This window comes from Anabrus simplex, chromosome 7 (genome assembly GCF_040414725.1).
Source record: "Anabrus simplex isolate iqAnaSimp1 chromosome 7, ASM4041472v1, whole genome shotgun sequence".
Lineage (NCBI taxonomy): Eukaryota > Metazoa > Arthropoda > Insecta > Orthoptera > Tettigoniidae > Anabrus > Anabrus simplex.
Window position 1 is genome coordinate 224,663,742 of NC_090271.1, and position 18,418 is coordinate 224,682,159.

The 18,418-nt window shown below is 39.1% G+C and overlaps 1 protein-coding gene across 1 annotated transcript in view; it reads right to left on the reverse strand.

The window, feature by feature from the left end:
- The window catches only part of RyR (Ryanodine receptor), a 623,761-nt gene that overhangs the window by 86,593 nt on the left and 518,750 nt on the right, over nt 1–18,418 (reverse strand). The window contains exons 80-81 of the mRNA XM_067151578.2: nt 15,719–15,898; nt 4,718–4,949 (exon numbers count right to left, since the gene is read on the reverse strand). Of these exons, the coding sequence (XP_067007679.2) occupies nt 4,718–4,949; nt 15,719–15,898 (412 nt within the window). The remainder of the gene's footprint in view (nt 1–4,717; nt 4,950–15,718; nt 15,899–18,418) is intronic.

Here is an 18,418-nt window from a genome sequence, read left to right on the forward strand (position 1 = left end):
CTGGAGTCCCGCAGGTCCTGCAGCCTTGGTCATTTCTATGACTACTTCATCTATTACCACAGCTACTCACATCTTCATCTTTTTAACTGCCCATTCCACCTTTGTTATTGTAATGTCTGATTCCTTCTCTGTTATTTCTTCTATTGTTGTTGCCTTCTCTACATGGCTGGTTTCTCATATTCAGCAGTTCACTGAAATACTCTTTCCATCTGTTCATTAACTCTTCTGGTTTTGTAAGTATTCCTCCTTTTTTATTCTTCACAAATCCTGTGCAGTTCCACTCCTATAGTTTTTTATAATTCCAAATAATATTTTTTCCCCACAGTTCAAATCTTCCTTTACTTCGTTGGTGAATGTTTTCCAAATTTTCTTCTTTTCTTCAGCTACTGGTATTAATTTTTGGCAAACTCTTTTCGTTTCAATGTATCTGGTTCTACTCTTGTTTGTATTTTACATTTCATCCAAGTTTTCTCATTTTCCTTTACTTTATCTCTCACTTTATCATTCCACCTTGTTGTCTCTTTCTCTCTTACCTTTCCTGATGTTTTGCAACATGTTTTTTTCTGCACATCTTACAAATGCACTCTCAAAATTATTCCCTTCCTGTTCAACATGACTAATATCTGTCCATGGTATCAGGTTTTGTATTTATTTCCTGAACTCTTTCTGAACCTCCTTTTCCTTCAATCTCCAGACCCTAATCTTTCTTCTTTTTTTTTTCCTTGTAATTATGTGATATTGCCTACTTTCAACTTTGCTATCACTGCTCTATGGTCACCCCCGAAGGATACCTCAGACATAGCTGTAACATTCACAAGATCTTTCTGATGTACTTTATCAACGATTATGTAATCAATCATTGTTCCCATTCTTCTGTCCTCCCATCCATACCTGTTAATTAAACTTCTGGCTATTTTTCTTATTTTTTTCTATTCTTTTCTATTTTTGTTTTCCTATGGCAATATTAAAGATATTAAATCATACATTTCATCATTATTTTTGGCTCAATATAGCAAATATCCAGCTATCAGAAGAAAGTGAAGGAATTCTGTATGTCAACAGCTAGCTCATGTTTCATACGTAGTCCTACGAATCAAAGTCGGCTGTCTCTAGCTGGCATTTGAATATGTTACATTTCTCGAGAAGTACTAATTTGATTTTTAAAATAATCATGGTGCTGAATTTGTAATATTTGTAGGTTTAAGATTAGGTGTAGAAAACCATGTAGTTCCATTTAAAAAAAATGTTAGTACCATTATCTCAGAAGATATTGACCCCATAAAAAAGTACTGTAAGTCCAATTATGAGCCCCTTGGCACCATTACTGAAAGTGAAATCAGAATCTCAGTATCTTTAACTGGTTACAAGTTATTTGAGGTGGATAATTTAGCTCAATAACCCTGAATACAAGAGTTGGGGGTTAAGTCATTGCAACTATTTTTATTGGCACGAATGTGGGATCTACCAGACAAATGGAAATGTACAATTGGGAGTGGGGAGCGTGAGGTGCAGAGGAATGTACGCAACATGCCGAGTAGGTTTACCAGGTGTAGGATACCAAGCGAGCAACAAAACTGTCAGCCATGACATCCTTGTGCTACATAATGTTTATTCTCAGAGAATACAGTAACCTTTACAGTAAACCCTCAAAGTAGTCCCCTATATTATCTACAACTCATCGCCAATGATGTGGGAGGCGTCATGTACAAGTCGCCTCACCATGTGTGAATTTTGCAATTTCATGTTTCACAATGCTGTCAATGTCCTCTCATATCCCAAACCGTCTCCCACGCAATGGTTCTTTCACTTTGTGAATGAGATCAAAGTCGCACGGAGATAAATCCGGTAGGCATGGCGGGCGTTCCAGTATTTCACACACTTTTCTTGCCTTGTCACATCCACTGTTCACGGAGCCTGACTCACTACTGCTGTCCCGTCGCCCTATGCCTGGTACCTATCCAATACACCACCATCTTGTGCTGTACCCATGTACTATGAGTGTCATGCTTTCCAGGACACATGACCATTGTATGGTGGCACCATGAAAATGTGAGGGAAAAAAATAGTTGCTATGACTTATGCCCCAACCCTCGTATATTGAAACATAAAAGTCCAATAATACTGCCCTGAGTAATTCCTCTTCTTAATGATTACAGAATCAAATAATACTTCCCCTATTCTAATTCTCTGACCCATTCAGTCACTCTTTTGTCTAGTCCAATTGCACTCATTTTTGCTGGTATTCTCTCATGATCTACCCACTGTTGTCTTCACACAGCTGTAAGAGATGTCATATATTGCTTCTATCATTGTTATAATTCCTTGCCAATGCCCTTGTGTGTGAGGCTTTCCCAAACTTTTGGTCTGTGGATGCTGATCCCACAGTCTGTTTACATTTTTATGTAGACAGGTCAATTGCACTACAGTCCATTTGACTTCCTGAATCTAAAATATCTGCTATAGTTTTCTGAAATCCCACAAGTTGAGCTTCAGTGGAATAACTTTTCCACATCATGATGCGCAGGTCGCCTATGGGTGTCAAATCAAAAGACCTGGAATGCCCTTCTTGGAACCTGTTAATGCCTTAAAGTCTGTCTGTCTATATCGGTCCCTCAATCCTGAGGATCGTGATCTCTAAAGATATTTCTTTGTACCCGTTTCCATCCTCCATGGTCTTCTGCTATACGGGTAGATTGTATGAACGATGTCTTTGTTGCATGTTTTATGCCATCTGTCCAGCGTATAGGTGCTCGCCCACGCTCCCTCTTTCCAGGCACGTTTCCCAAGATTATGTGCTTTTCAAGGCTTCCTTCTCCACGATGCATAATATGACCAAAGAATTGGAGAATCCTCCGTTGACATTTTGCCGATAACCTGGTAGTGATGTTCACCTCCTTGAGGATGGATTCGTTGGTTTCGAAATGCTGTCCAAGGAATACGAAGCATTCTTGTCCAGCACTACATCTTGAATGAGTTGATCTTATTCAAATTTGAAACTCGTACCTATACATAAAATAAAATAAAAGCAAAGTTAGCTCTGTACAGGCCATGAAGGCCCTTAATAAATGTCGTATAGCTTTTAGTGCTGGGAGATCCCAGGGCGGGTTCAGCTCGCCAGGTGCAGGTCTTTTGATTTGACACCCGTAGGCGACTTGCACGTCATGATGAGGATGAAATGATGATGAAGACAACACATACACCCAGCCCCCGTGCCAGGGAAATTAACCAATGATGGTTAAAATTCCCGACCCTGCTGGGAATCGAACCCGGGACCCCTGTGACCAAAGGCCAGCACGCTAATCATTTAGCCATGGAGCTGGACATGAAGGCCCTTGGAGGGATGGAAGGTAAAGGCTTCCACTATCCATAACCTCGGCAGTTGATGGGGTGGAGTGGTTAGCTCTACGCCCAGCCGCCTTTGCCCCCAGGAATTAACCTGGTACTCATTTTTGGTGTAGGCTGAGTGAACCTCAGGGCCAACCTATACAGACCCTTCCATTTTTCACTAAAATTTGTATGACTGCTAGTTATGATTGCCATCAGGTTATCCCTAACTGACTTCTTTGCAAGACTGAATTTCCTAGTAAGTTCCTTCAATTTTTCCTTATTCCACAACCATTTCTAACTCTATTCCTTTTCAGACCTGCATCTCCTTCTATCTCTTTCCTTCTCTGTGATAATATAGTGGGTATTTACTATTCCTTATTACCTTTGAAGGTACAGTACATACCTGTTTTCACATTCCTCAACAATTGCTTTAAACCCTTCCCACCATCTATTTACTTTTTATTTACCACTTTCCACAGTCATAATTACTTTGTTATAACTCCCTCATGCCCTTCTTATCAACCTTATGGTACTGCCTGATAGTCCTTGTTTCACAACCTTCCTTTCTATCAAATTTATTTTTAAGTGCAATGGAAACAGCTTTGTGATCACTTATAGCATCTATTACTTCAGTTTCTCTATAGAACTCAGCTGGCTTTACCAGCACCATGTCCAAAATATTCTTCCCTCCAGTTGGCTCCATTACTTTCTGATTCTGCTGTCCTCAGATTTACTTATTTGCCATTTGTTGGTCATGTTTTGTTTCATTCTCTTTACCTACCCATTTGACATTTGGTAAATTGAGGTTACCTGCTACAATCACGTTGTACAGTGCATGAAAAGAGACTGGAAGTGTCAGAAATGAAAATGCTGAAAAGATGGATGAGTGGTGTCACCAGGACGGACAAGGTCCGAAACAAGATGATACAGGTGAACATTCAGGTGGAATAAATTTCCAAAAATATCCAAGAGAGAAGACTGCAATGGTATGCATTTGATGAGATGGAATACAAATGACTATGTAGGTAAGAGGTTAGTAGTATGAATGTTGAGGGCACCAGAGGTTGAGGAAGATCAAGAAGGAAAGAGATGGACTGCATATACAAGAATTTGAGAGAGAAATGACTAGAGGAAGGAGATGTGTAGGACTGAGCTAAGTGGAAGTGATACTGCAAAAACATTGACCCTGCACAAGCAGGAAAGAACAAAGAAAAACAAGGTCTTAGATTTTAGCTGCTCTGCCTGAAAAGCTTCTTCATGTTCTCATTGTTAATAAGTCAACTCTGAAAAGCATGATTTCTAACCAATAAGATATATCATCATTACCAAGTTCAAGTTGCCAAGTGATGATAATTTTGAATATTCCTAACAGGGTTCTAAGTGTGCTTACCCAAGTTATGGCCTTCACATGTCAGCTGAATGAAGCGGAAAAGTGCACATGTGAACTCAGCATCATGCATATTCTTTTCACCAGCTGCACCTTCTGAGCCTACACCCAATCCTTCAGCTTTTGTGTTGCGTTCAAATGCATCCAGATCCAGGACACTGCATGAGTTCATGAGACCAGCAATGGAAGTGAAGAAGCCCACATCCTTCTTCTCCTTCAGGTGATTAAGCATTCCCTGCACAACAAATTATAAAATTAAACTAACAGTTTTATAGGCAAAGTGCAAGAAACACTACTAACAACTAACATTTAAAAAAATATGGCAAATTTGGTAACTCTCTTGTTCAATCCATATGTTGAGGTGGCTATGAAGGGATTTGATAAAGCTAACAGATATGGCATTGAGGTAAATGGAATGCACAATACAATTTGCTGATTACATAGCTTATATTGCAAAAGAAGAACAAGGCCCACAACAGACCTTAGAACTTATGAATGGGAAGTTGGAATGAATCTGTAATTTGAAAATTAACAGAAAGAAAACCAGTTATGAAATGCACTTGTGATGATAATCAGAAGGCTGATATCTGGTTAGATGGTGACAAGTTGTAGCAAGTAAAATAGTTTGCTTATCTAGGAAGCCTCATAACATCAGATGGAAGATGGCAATTCTGGCAACATATATTGTGAGTATCTTGGACAGAAAAGAAAATGAATGAAGAAATACGTCTCCTAATGTACAAGAGGTACAGCTTGATTGATGCCATTGATGCCACCCACCAGATAAGTCACTCCAATTGGTGCATCACTCAGTTTCATGAATGAATCATATCCTTTATGTTTTGGTGTGATATCTAAAGCAAGCAAGCTCCATTAAGATCAAAATTAATACTCTACAGGAGTTTTCTTGTATCAGTTACCACATACAGTCTAGAAATCTGCATCCAAACCAGCAGAAATGACAGCAAACTACAAGCAGTGGAAATGAAATTCTTAAGAACTATGATTCAGAAAATGAAGAAGAAGAAAATAAAAATGAAAAGATACACCATCTTCTCCAAGTGAAATACTCACTAAGTGAGATCTGTGTAAAAGCCAGTCTGAAATGGTTTGGTCATATCAAAAGAATGGACCCACAAAGAACAGCTATGGTGAAAGTCAACTCAAGAGCTGAGGAAAAGTACCCTTCCGCATGTGAGCACTTCCCCTGTTTCCCCTTCCGTCTCGGTTCTCCTTCTCCGCCACAAGTGGCTTATTATTAATGTTGAGCTTCTATCTGACAAACACTTCATTCTCAAATATTGTGGCATCAAAAGAAATTACTTCCTTTCACATTGTTGTACTTTAATTATTATGTACCATACCTATTTTTTCCTTTATTGATCATGTACAAGCTACATTTTACTGACGATTGCCAAGACAAGAGAAGCAATTTTTTAAATTTTTTATTTCATAATTCAATTTGTGTGAGGCACATGGGAACTTATAACTAAAAGTATGACGATGTAAGTATACGATTCCACTCTCGTGCAACGACTGTCAGTGGCAGTTTCTCACAGTTCAACAAGCTGAAAACCCACCTGTGAGTGGGAATGCAGAATACACTGTTTTCAGGAATGTTGTAAATATTGTCTCATCATTTGGAAGGTAAAAACAAACTCATGATCTCCTCATGACAACATTTCTGCAGGTGCAGGACAGTAACGAATATAAAGTGGGGTACAAAGTTGTTGTTGTTGTTATTATTATTATTATTATTATTATTATTATTACGTTTGGAGATGCCAGAGGACACGAAGCTTGTGGGCTACGCTGATGATGTGGCTGCCTTGATAGTAGCTCGTAATGTTGAAATAGCTCAAATTAAACTGAACCAGGTGATGCGGCGCATAAAAGAATGGATGATGAGCCACAGTCGAACGTTAGCCGAACACAAAACGGAGATAGTTCTTCTGACGAGGAAAAGGATCGAAACTCTTGTACCAATGACTGTTGGAGAGTTAGTGATAGAAACATCTGCGAGCACAAAATATCTAGGAGTGACACTTGACTCCAAGCTCACATTCTGGACTCATATTCAGAGAGTGACAGACAAGGCAGTAAAATACATGACTGCACTTAGCAGACTAATGGGAAATATTAAAGGTCCTAAATCCAGTAAACGACATCTTCTCATGTCGACGGTTCAGTCAGTGCTTCTATATAGTTCTGAAATCTGGGCTGAATCCTTGAGAATTGCTTGGTATCAGAGAAGGATAGTTGCCATTCAACAGAGAGCGGCTTTACGTATTGCATGTGCATACCGCACTGTTTCCGAACTGGCAATCCTCACGGTGGCAGCAATAGCCCCAATAGACCTACTCGCATTGGAACGGCATGAAATCTGGCGTACCAAAGGAGAGCTGGGAAAGAAATGTGCAAAGAAGCGCGCCTTCAGTCAACTGATGAGGCGATGGCAACCCAGATGGGAGAGTGACCCTCGAGGCAAATGGACCAAGCGACTGATACCACACTTGGATATCTGGGTTGAAAGGGCCCATGGTGAACTAAATTACTACCTCATGCAGCTTCTAACAGGACATGGATATTTCCAGAAATTCCTGCATAAAGTGGGCAGAGCGAGTGACGCAGCATGCATATACTGCGATGATATTGACGACATATATCACACCATTTTTGTATGCGGCCATTGGACGATTCAGAGAAGATGTGTGGAAACTGAACTAGGAGAATTGACTACAGATAATGTTATTTCGGTGATGCTGTGAAACCAGGAATCCTGGGATCGCGTGGCAGTGCATGTGGAGGACATCCTTCATCAGAAGAAGAAGGATTTGGAAGCATACGAACATTCGTAAAGGAGAAATGAAGAAAGAAGACGTCTGAAAGACAAAGCACGATATCACCCTGAAGTAATGCGAGAGCGGTTCCGGGGTGATGACTCACATCGTGGGAAAAGGGTGTGTGGTTTTTAGTGGGTAAGAATCCCACATACTTGTGGAGTGCGGACCCTTCACAAGTGTCTTTTTGAAGATTTTCCACAATCCCTCGTAAAAAAAAATTATTATTATTATTATTATTATTATTATTATTATTATTATTATTATTATTATTATAATATTTTATTTTTCACAAGCGAATGGACCACTAAGGATCACGCTACAACTTCATTTCTTTCTCTTCGTGTGGAGTTTTCTCTGTGTCCAATACTCCTTCATGCATTCGCTGGCCTGCTTCCATTGTTCATCTGTCCAGGCTCTTCCGGTCTTCCTAGTTCTTCCTGCGGCTTGAACACCTTCCAAATTCTTCAGTGTGTTCCTAAACCTATTCCTTTCTAACAGCTGGTCTTCCAAGATGCTTAACCTTTCCATATCCTTCTTCGTTTCCTTAATCCATGCTGTAGTGGTCTTTTTTCTCCAGAAGTAATCAAATATCTGTTTGGTAAGTCTGTTTGCGTTTATTCTGTATAGATGTCCAAGAAACGCCAGCCTCCTTTTCTTCATGGTCTCTGAGATACTTTCCACCTTCTGGTAAACTTCTTTGTTACTCCAAAGTTTCCATCCGCTTTCAGTTTGGACAGCTCCCATAATTTTTCTGAGGATTCTTCTTTCCAGGACCTCTAGCTTCTCCAGCTTGTAATTCATGGACAGGCATTCACTGGCATACAGGCATTCTGTTTTGATCACGGTGTTGTAATGTTTTAATTTGGAATTCCAAGATAAGCACTTCTTATTGTAGATGTTTTTTTTTAAGCCATATGCTCACTCCATTTTTGAGATCCGATCTTCCACTGCAGCTTTTTCTAGTCCATTCTCCTGTATCGTCTCACCAAGGTACTTGAACTTCTTGACCCTTTCTATCCGTCCTATCTCTGTTTCTAGGAATTTTGGTCCATCTTTGATGTTCGTCATGAATTTGGTCTTTTCTGCTGAGATCCTCAGTCCTGTTTGGCTGGTGATTCTTTCCAAGAGGTTAATCTGGATGGTTGCAACCTCTGGACTTTCTGACAGTATAGCAAAGTCGTCAGCAAAAGCCAAGCAGTCGACTTTAATCCCATCTGATTTTCTCCCCAGACAGATCGGGATTATCCTTTGATGTTCAAGTTCTGAGTTCCATATTCTCACTATCTTTTCTAGGACACAGTTGAATAGTAGTGGGGATAGTCCATCCCCTTGCCTCATGCCTGTCTTGATTTCAAATGATTGTGAGAGATGCCCGAAGAATTTTACCTTGGAGGTTGTGCCTGTTAGGGTCTCTTTGATTATATTTGGTTTTGACTCCAAATTCCCTAATGATCTTATCCAAAGTCTCTCTGTCCACCGAATCGAAGGCTTTTTTGAAGTCTATAAACGACACCACAATTTTCTTACCACTCAACATTCTGTGGAGGAGTATTGACTTCAGGTTGAATATTTGTTCGATACAGGAGCGGCCTTTCCTAAACCCTGCTTGGTATTCCCCTAGTTGTTGGTCCAGATTCGCTTCTATTCTATTAAGAAGCAGTTTTGAGAGAATTTTATAGGCGATCGGGAGGAGGGACATGCCCCTATAGTTGTTGACATCCTGCTTGTCCCCTTTCTTATGCAGCGGATGGATAAGTGCTGTTTTCCATTCTTCTGGGATTGTCTCCTTCTCCCAGATTTCCTTGATGATTTGGTGAAGATCATCTAAGATTTCCGGTTCTGCCCATTTCAACATTTCTGCTGTTATTGAGTCCTCTCCACTTGCCCTGTTGTTTTTGAGGTTTTCAAGAGCTTCCTTGACTTCTTCCTTTGTTAGTGGTTCATCATCTTCTGAGTTCTCTGGTATGTCTGGAAATTCTAGTTTAGAGGTTGGGGAAGGACAATTCAAGAGAGCGTGGAAGTATCTGGCTAATATCTCACAGTTATTATTATTATTATTATTATTATTATTATTATTATTATTATTATTATTATTATTATTATTATTATTATTATTATTATTATGATTCTATACTGTGTAAAGGTCTTTCCTGCTTTACTTATGGCAAGTGCATAGATCGAACTGAGCTGACACATAGGCCTACTGATTAACAGCCAACCGAACAAACGTTTTCTCTCACATAAATCTGGCATGTAGCTTAGTTGAGTTAACGTTTTGTTTTACTTTCCTTATCGCCTTGATTGCTTGTTTACATAATTCAGACACTTTCTTATAACTAAAACCAAATTTTCAACGACTTTAGGGAAACGTGTCATCAGAAACACTCACAACATATGTAAACAACCACAGGGCAGCACATATGATATAGTACCACAAGAAATCATACAAATTCCTTTAAATTCCGCGTGAGCCGTGTAAACAATGTATGTAGAAACGATGGTCAGCTGAGCGTTTTTTTCACCACTTCTTCCACAATCCACAGCAGATTCTCATCTCGTAGGCTACTGTAAACATTCAGAACAATTTGTTTAGACTTCTTATTTAACTTCCCCCCCACTTTTATTAGCTTTAAAGTATTTCAGTGGTGACTCAAACGTCACAGCGTCAACTACGTGCTGCTCATAGCTGGCAGCCATTATGAATACTGAGCATGCTATTACAGCCAGTATTGCCAACATTCTTGGATCCATCTTCATGTCATAAAAATTATGCGAATAAAACACCAATGGAATGAACTCGAACAAAGTTTAGTAAGTACACATTGCAATAAGATATCAAGCTCATGTTAAATAATTACATATTTTGCTACAAATACCACCAAGAACTATGATTATTCACAGCCATCTGCGTATGAAAGATAAGAGTTGGTAACGGACCTGAATAACATACTTCTTGTAAAATATTTTTCATATTTTTACAGGGCAAAAATTTGTAATTGGTCACTTCAATTCACTGGAATATCTAACCAAACTCAGGGAAGCTCCTGACTTCAGAAACAAGCAACAAACCTAGGAACTATTTACTGCTATGGAAGCCTCTTCACTGACCAGAAGTCTGGCTAACATCAAAGGGGCCGCTTAGGTCTTGAGTTGACTCTCAGTGTAGTGTGGTTTGAGAAGGAACTCAAAGGCAAATGATCAAGAGGTTGGCGAAGGAAGAGATGGATCGATCAGATTAGAAGATCTAGCTGGCCAAGGTCTAGATTTGCAGCAGGTTATGGGAGAAGACACCTACGTGAACAGAAGTAAATGGAGAGTGCTCATTCACCGCATCTGGGAAACTGGAGCTGATTCAAGATGATTATGATTATGATGATGATCTAATCTTTTCAGTTTTGACTCAAAATGAAATGTAATGTCGTATGGCTATTAGTGCCGGGATATCCCAGACGGGTTCGGCTCGCCAGGTGCAGATCTTTCTATTTGACTCCCGTAGGCGACCTGCACGTCGTGATGAGGATGAAATGATGATGAAGACAACACATACACCCAGCCCCCGTGCCATTGGAATTAACCAATTAAGGTTAAAATCCCCGACCCGGCCGGGAATCGAACCTGGGACCTTCTGAACCGAAGACCAGTACGCTGACTGTTCAGCCAACGAGTCGGACAGTTTTGACTCAGTTAATTTATGACTATTAGGTTCTTCAGTCCGCCAAAACAAATTTTAAATAAATAAATTTAAAAACTATCTGAAAAAGAAAACACATCGTAACAGAATTAAGTTGGGTCTTATCTAGGTATACCAATAATTCCATGTTGCCCACTAACCAACCTTTCAGTTATAGAGATGATGATGATGATGATGACGACGACGACATTGATGATTAATATGGTGTATGGCCTTCAGAGATGTCTGGTTCAGGCCTTTCGAGTTGATGCCTTTAGATGACCTGGGCGTCTCTGAAGATGGAGTCCTAACTATGATGAATTCTAATCATGTAGACGGCATATAACCTCAGTTCCCGAGCCAGAGGAAATAACCAATGATGGTTAAAATCCCTTACCCAGCTGGGAATCGAAACTGGGACTCCTTGGACCAAAGGCCAGCACACTAACCATTTAGCCGTGGAGCCAGGGGGAGATTATGATGACGGTAAAAGAATGAGGGTCTTGTTTTCATGATACTTCAATGATACTCTATCATATCACTATCTATGGTCTGGAACATAAGGATACTAGTTTTAATTGAATTTTGAAACATTTTTCTAGTAAAATTATGTTCAGTGAAGAACAATTTGAACAACTCTTATGCTATGTAAACTTCCTTTCTGTTTTTAAAGTAGTTCTGAATACTATTTATTTTCATGACCTCCTCAAGGGAAAAATGATTTGATTTTAGGAAAAGTCTAGTACAAAGATGGCCAACAGATCGATAATTCTTTTTAAGAATTTTATCTTAGATGGTTTAATACATTCAGTTCAAGTCCAAGGGATATGTAATTCAGATGGTGAATAAAGGAAAAGAAGACCCATTTTCATGAGTAAGGTACATAACAAAGATATACATTTGTATTCCTTGCAGATTTGATCATCACTGGCAGGAAATTGTGCATAAAGGTGCATAAAAATAAAACTCTAAACTTAACTAAAAACTGAATTTACTGTTGAAAAAGATGAGAGTTCAGACTTTAGAGATATATTTCATCTATGATTAACCCTCACAATGTAACTGAGTCCGATGCATTGGCTGAATGGTCAGCGTACTGGCCTTCGTATCAGAGGGTCCCAGGTTTGATTCCTGGCCCGGGTCGGGGATTTTAATCGCTTTTGATTGATTGTTCTGGCTCAGGAACTGGGTGTTTGTGTCCGTCCCAACACTCCTCTCTTCATATTCAGACAACATACCACACTACCTATCACCACAGAAACACGCAATAGTGATTATGTCCCTCCATATAGGACTGGCGTCAGGAAGGGCATCTGGCCGTAAACAGGGCCAAATCCACATGTGTGATGCAGTTCGCACCTGCGGCCCTACAGGTGTGGGAAAAGCGGTAGGAAAAGAAGAAGTGTAATTGACAAAATGGTTCATCATGAGTGCTACTACGTGGTAATGCCATTGATGAAACCATTCATTATTAGCCTATGTTTAGTTCCTCATTCTAGCCATTTGAGGCTCTGTTATTTGAAAGTAGACTTATCTGCTGTCTTGTGATAGTTTATAAACCGACCGACCGAGACAGGTTATTTTATATATATACAGTACAACCCCGATTTTGCATGACCTCGATTTAATATAAACCTGCATTTAACAGAAGAAATTTCCAGTCTCGAAAATTATTCCATAAGAGCAATGCAATTTTATATTCGATTTAATGTAATTCACGATAGGGCAAAACCCATATTTAGCGTTAAGGAAATGTTAAAATTCTCAAATATTTATTTCTATTTAGTTTTGTTTAATGGACATTAAGAACCTATGTGTCACAGGTGTTTGGACAGATAATGGGGAAGCAATCAAAATTCTTATGTATTTTTTAAAAATTTGCAAATGTGAAGACACAAAAGACTTGATGAACACTTGAGAAGAAATTTCAAAACTTATTTTCTTAAATTGTTGTATTAAAAAAATTCTCATTCAAGGATATGGACATCGACCTTAGTGTTGGAAGAATCTTGACTGAGATAATATTTTTGACCTATGAAGAAATGTTACATTTTGTGTAAAATTGTGTTTGAAGATATTTTGTATTTTAATAGGCTAGGTAACTTGTGAATCATACTATAGTACCACGTGTGGCTTTGGTAAGGAATTGCGAGATGTTCCTGTGTCAACATAAAGAAGTTACTGGAAAAGCTCATAAGCTTGCTAAGGATGATTCAAGGCAGAAGAGGAATTTAGAGCAGTGGCGCTTAGGGCTAAAGTGAGATGTCGGACTTGGATACACATCTGACCGCGGCCATTGTAGTACAGTACAAGAGAACCCCCGTTTTAATGATAATGTTATTATAACGTTAGAAATTTCCTATATTAATCTGTGCAATATACTTTGGTTACAATGAGAACACTTTTACTGATTCATTTGTTATTAATGACAAATTTGGGCATGTTAGTTTTTATCTGTTATCAATATTCATACACTCTACCCCAGCGTTTATATCAAATGCAATCGATCATCTTCCATATCAATTCCTTGCTACGTGCGAGCGAGTCGATCTTGAGCGAGCGTGAGGTCTCCTCACAACCCCGACTCATTCCCTTTGCTCCGACTCGTGTAAACAAACAAACATCGGGATAACAGGTTTTTGCAGTAAGTGAAATGCCAGCAGTTGTTAACTCCTTAGAAAAAAAAAGGCTGAAGTAAACGATTGCTTAATTTTCATACTAGGTACAGAAATAAAATAATGTGATATTCTTCTCAAGATTCAGCAGTGTGCATAACTAATTTCAGAGGTTAGGTTATGTACTTTTGCATCTTGTTAAATTTTAAAAAGGCTGTTCCCGTGGTAAATGTATAGTGAAAATGTTATTATTTTACAGGGAGCTTGAAATATGTTTTCATAATACGTGTGGGGTAAACCTAGGTAAGGTGACGCCGTTTGAAGTAAGAAAATGGAAATGTTTGCCACAATCCTCTGGACTGATGCTAATACAATTTTTAAGAATGAAACTGAATATGCATGTTCAGACTATTACAATTAGAAAATACGTGCTAATGAGCAAGCCGCTGCTTAGAAAACATCCGCAAAAATGTTTAAACTGACTGATTGCTTTTTCATACCCATTTTAATGTGTTTTTGTGCAAGTTTGGTATCTTTCCCGACTTTCATGGAAAATCATGTATAACGTTACGAGAACAACCTTAAACTGAATCGGTTTTGCATTCACCGACAAAAAAATCTGTCGAAATAAAGCACAAACCATAACTATAGTACAGTGTGTAGGGTAGATATCTCCTCCTTTTATTGCTGTCACTGTGTAAATAATGTTTTTGCTAGTGGCTTTACGTTGCAGCGACACAAATTGGTCTTATGGTGATGATGGGATAGGAAAGGCCTAGGAGCTGGAAGGAACCGGCCATGGCCTTAATTAAAGTGTGAAACTGGGAAAACATGGAAAACCATCTTCAGGGCTGCTGACAGTGGGATTCGAACCTACTATCTCCCGGATGCAAGCTCACAGCCGCACGCCTCTAATCGCACGGCCTACTCGCCCGATTGAAATAATGTATGATGGTACAATTTATATTAATACAGGCAGAGATCTCTGGAAAAGGTGTGCTTTCTACTTAAACGTCAATTTAAGTTAAACCCCCATTAAAAAAATCAGGTCCCTGTAAAAACGTTAAATAGGGGTTATACTGTAGATGATTCTTAGCAAATGATACACCGATTTAATAAGGGCTTTCTAAATTATTTTGTGGGATGAAAAATCTAAAGTTGTTGTTTTCTTAGTCTTTTAATTAGGCACTTTTAATTTTTGAGGTAGGCATTTGAGGTACAGTAGTGATTAAAAAGAAAACAAAAACGTACTGAATATTTATCAAAACTGACTTGCCAGAAGGGGATCATAATTTAATTTCAGCAATTATGAGTGTTCGTTTTTCCATGATCTATCTATCTATGGCTTGATTTGACACTTGTTTGTTCCTTTCCAATACTTAGTATTATCCTGCTGGGATCCTTTTGTGTTTGTCCTTTTACTACCTGTATTTATCTTTGTCTTACGTTTCTTCCTTTTTCTTGTACTTATTTGGCTTTCTTCTTATCCTACACTTCCCACATGAAGATTGAATATCTCTCAAGATGGCCCCTGAATGAATGTTGATTGTCCGCCCTCCTGATGAAGCTAGGAAGCAGAAACAAACTCGTCGGGAGCTGAGAAGAGATGGATGTGGAAGAACTGGGATTTATGAGAAGACAGCCTATCTAATTGAAGACAGCAGTGTATGAAGATACCCTCTTTCTGTTGCTCCCTCTTCCCTCACTGACCTGCCATTTCTTATTCCTAACTCTCTACATATCACCTTTAATAACACTGAATACTGATTACTGTTTTGATAGACCAAACTGAATATCCATGGACTCTTCAATATACTCTACTTGTACAAGGATTACATTAGTTCTGAATATAGATTTGTATAAACAAGAGTAATACCATTTGAATGTCACTGTTTCCACCTCGCAGAACAGATATACCCAGCTGCAGAGTCTTCATGACCATTTCACTTGGCATTCCCTTGCACGCAGAGATGTGAAGAAGAACCATTTCAGCTACACCACGTTTTGCAAGTCTAGCCTGATGGAACAGCAACTTTTGCTTCTCCATTTCTTGCTCCTAGAAATAATGAGCATATGGATATATTATTTCTGACAAACAACTAATAAAAAATAAATTTAAAAAATAAGAAGGAAAAAAGACATGGATGCACAACATATAGAAACCAATACAACTAGAGGAATACTAAACAAACAACAATGACTTCTTATTGCTTAAATGTGTCTTCTAAGAGGTAATAGAATCTTTCCAGTATTACAGGCAGATCAGTCACAGGCTGAATTACTATGGCTATGGAGTAGAGTAGAGTAGACTTTTCACCCAAGTACTTAAAAGCCAGTGTAGACTGTAACTTCTTGTTGTGTGACTCCAGAAAATAGCAAATATAACATCTCGTTTTCATTTACAGTTAATTTAGTTGATTCAATGATGCAAATTTGTGTTTCAGTATTTCACATGCCTGTAAGTGCTGTCAGGTAGTATGCTGGCAAGCCTGTTTTATATACTGTATACGAGGGCAAATAAAAAAGTAAGTTACACTAGCTCACCGCGAGAACACGCTGTGTGTCATGACTGTGGCCAATGCGGGGCAATATACAGTAACTGATAACACGTCCGATAGGAGGGTTGGTGTGGTATCCTGTTGTGTTGTGTGTGCAGAGCGGGCTAGGCTCAATGGCGCATCAGCTGGATGTTCACTCCAAACTGGAGGTGTGTGCAACGATTAGATTTCTATGGGCTAAAACGGCTCAATTACACGGACATTCATAGTGAAATAACTTCTGTATATGGTGAGCATGCAATTTCTCACTCTGGTATTGCAAAGTGGTATAAGCAGTTTGACGCCAGATGCATGGATCTCACGGACAAACATCGTGAAGGCAGGACTGCAACACCCAGTACCGTTGCAAATGTTGACTGTCTGGATGGGATCATTAGAGAGAATTGGCACATAATAATGCAGGAAATTGCCAGCATGCTGAACATTTCATATGACAGTGTGTTCCATTGTTCACCAGCACCTTGGATTTTGTAAACTAATTCAAAGATGGCTCCCACATCTGCTCACCGATGTTCATAAGGGACACCATTTCCAATCATCACTAGCATTTCTGCAACGGTATTCTGTGAAGGGCAATGAGCTTCTGCGGCGAATCATCACAGGCGATGAAACGTGGGTCAAACACTTCACCCCCAAAACAAAGAGAACATCAATGGAATGGGTGCACACCACATGACCACCATGAAAGAAGGCTAAGGTCCAACCTTCAGCAGGAAAGGAAATGGTGGCAGTGTGCTTTTGTATGGAGGTTGTGGTGCATGTGGAATTTATGCCGAAAGGCACGACAATCAGCTCAGCTTCACAGTGTCAAACATCGAACTGGTTGCATAAGGCAATTAAAGAAAAGCTGCGGGAAAAATTGAGCACCGGTGTGATTTTGTTGTATGATAACGCAACACCTCACTAGGCCTGCCGAACGTTCGAACTGCTGCAGCGATTCAAGCGGGAGGTATGGCAACATCCTCCATACAGTCCAGACTTAGTGCCATGCAATTATCATGTGTTTGGTAAGCTGAAAAAGGATCTCAGTGGACGACGATTCTGAAATGATGAGGAGGTGAAAGCAGCTCTCTCCAAGTGGTTACATAGCGCTGGAGGTAATTTCTACGCATCCGGAATCGAGAAGTTGGTTGACCGTTCGAGAAATGTTTACAGTCTATTGGGGACTATGTGGGAAAGTGAACTTACATTGTATGTTGTCATAGCCGTATTGCCTATGTATAGGTGGTTTTATAAATGGCCATAACTTCAAAGTGTAACTTACTTTTTGATTCGCCCTCGTAATATTTCCTTTATTTAACAGGTTGATTTAGATGACTTTCCTCTTACAAAAAAATTACTATTAAGATTACACTGGCTGTAAATATAAAAATAACTGAATGAAGCCCAACCAATCAGGAGCAAGACAAAGTCAAAGATAAGGAAGCATACCAACTGAAATTATTCAGAGGGAAGCACAGTCTTTCTGCTATGGATACTGTATGTATTGCAGATTATGGGGAAAAGGCCAGTCTTGAAGTCTGATAATAAAGTATCCATATAAGAACTTTTTGTCAGGAAAGACCACCAGTTACCATGTTTACTCACATTTATACCACACCTTTTTTATTTTTTTAAAATTTTAGTTTAAAAATCAAGGTGTGCAACATAATACAAGAATTAGAAAATGAAACTTATTTAAAACTAACATTCCTTCTTTCTAAATAAGAAGTCATTACGGTTTTATGTAATATATTGCCTGACACCTTAGCTCAATGTACAGCATACAGTAGTGGTCTATCATTCAGGGGATCCCAGGATTGATTCATGGATGGTCCAGAAACTTTTGATGTGTCTGCTTAGTTCATCTAGTTGGGGGACTGGATGTTTGTGATCATTCACACTACACACTTCACTGTCAACCACCACAGAAACACACAAGTCACTAAGAGTTGGTGTAGAAAGAAAGTTTGGCTGTAAAATTGCTCTATATTGACATATGAAACACAGATCACTAAAGGGAGTATTCTTTTCATATT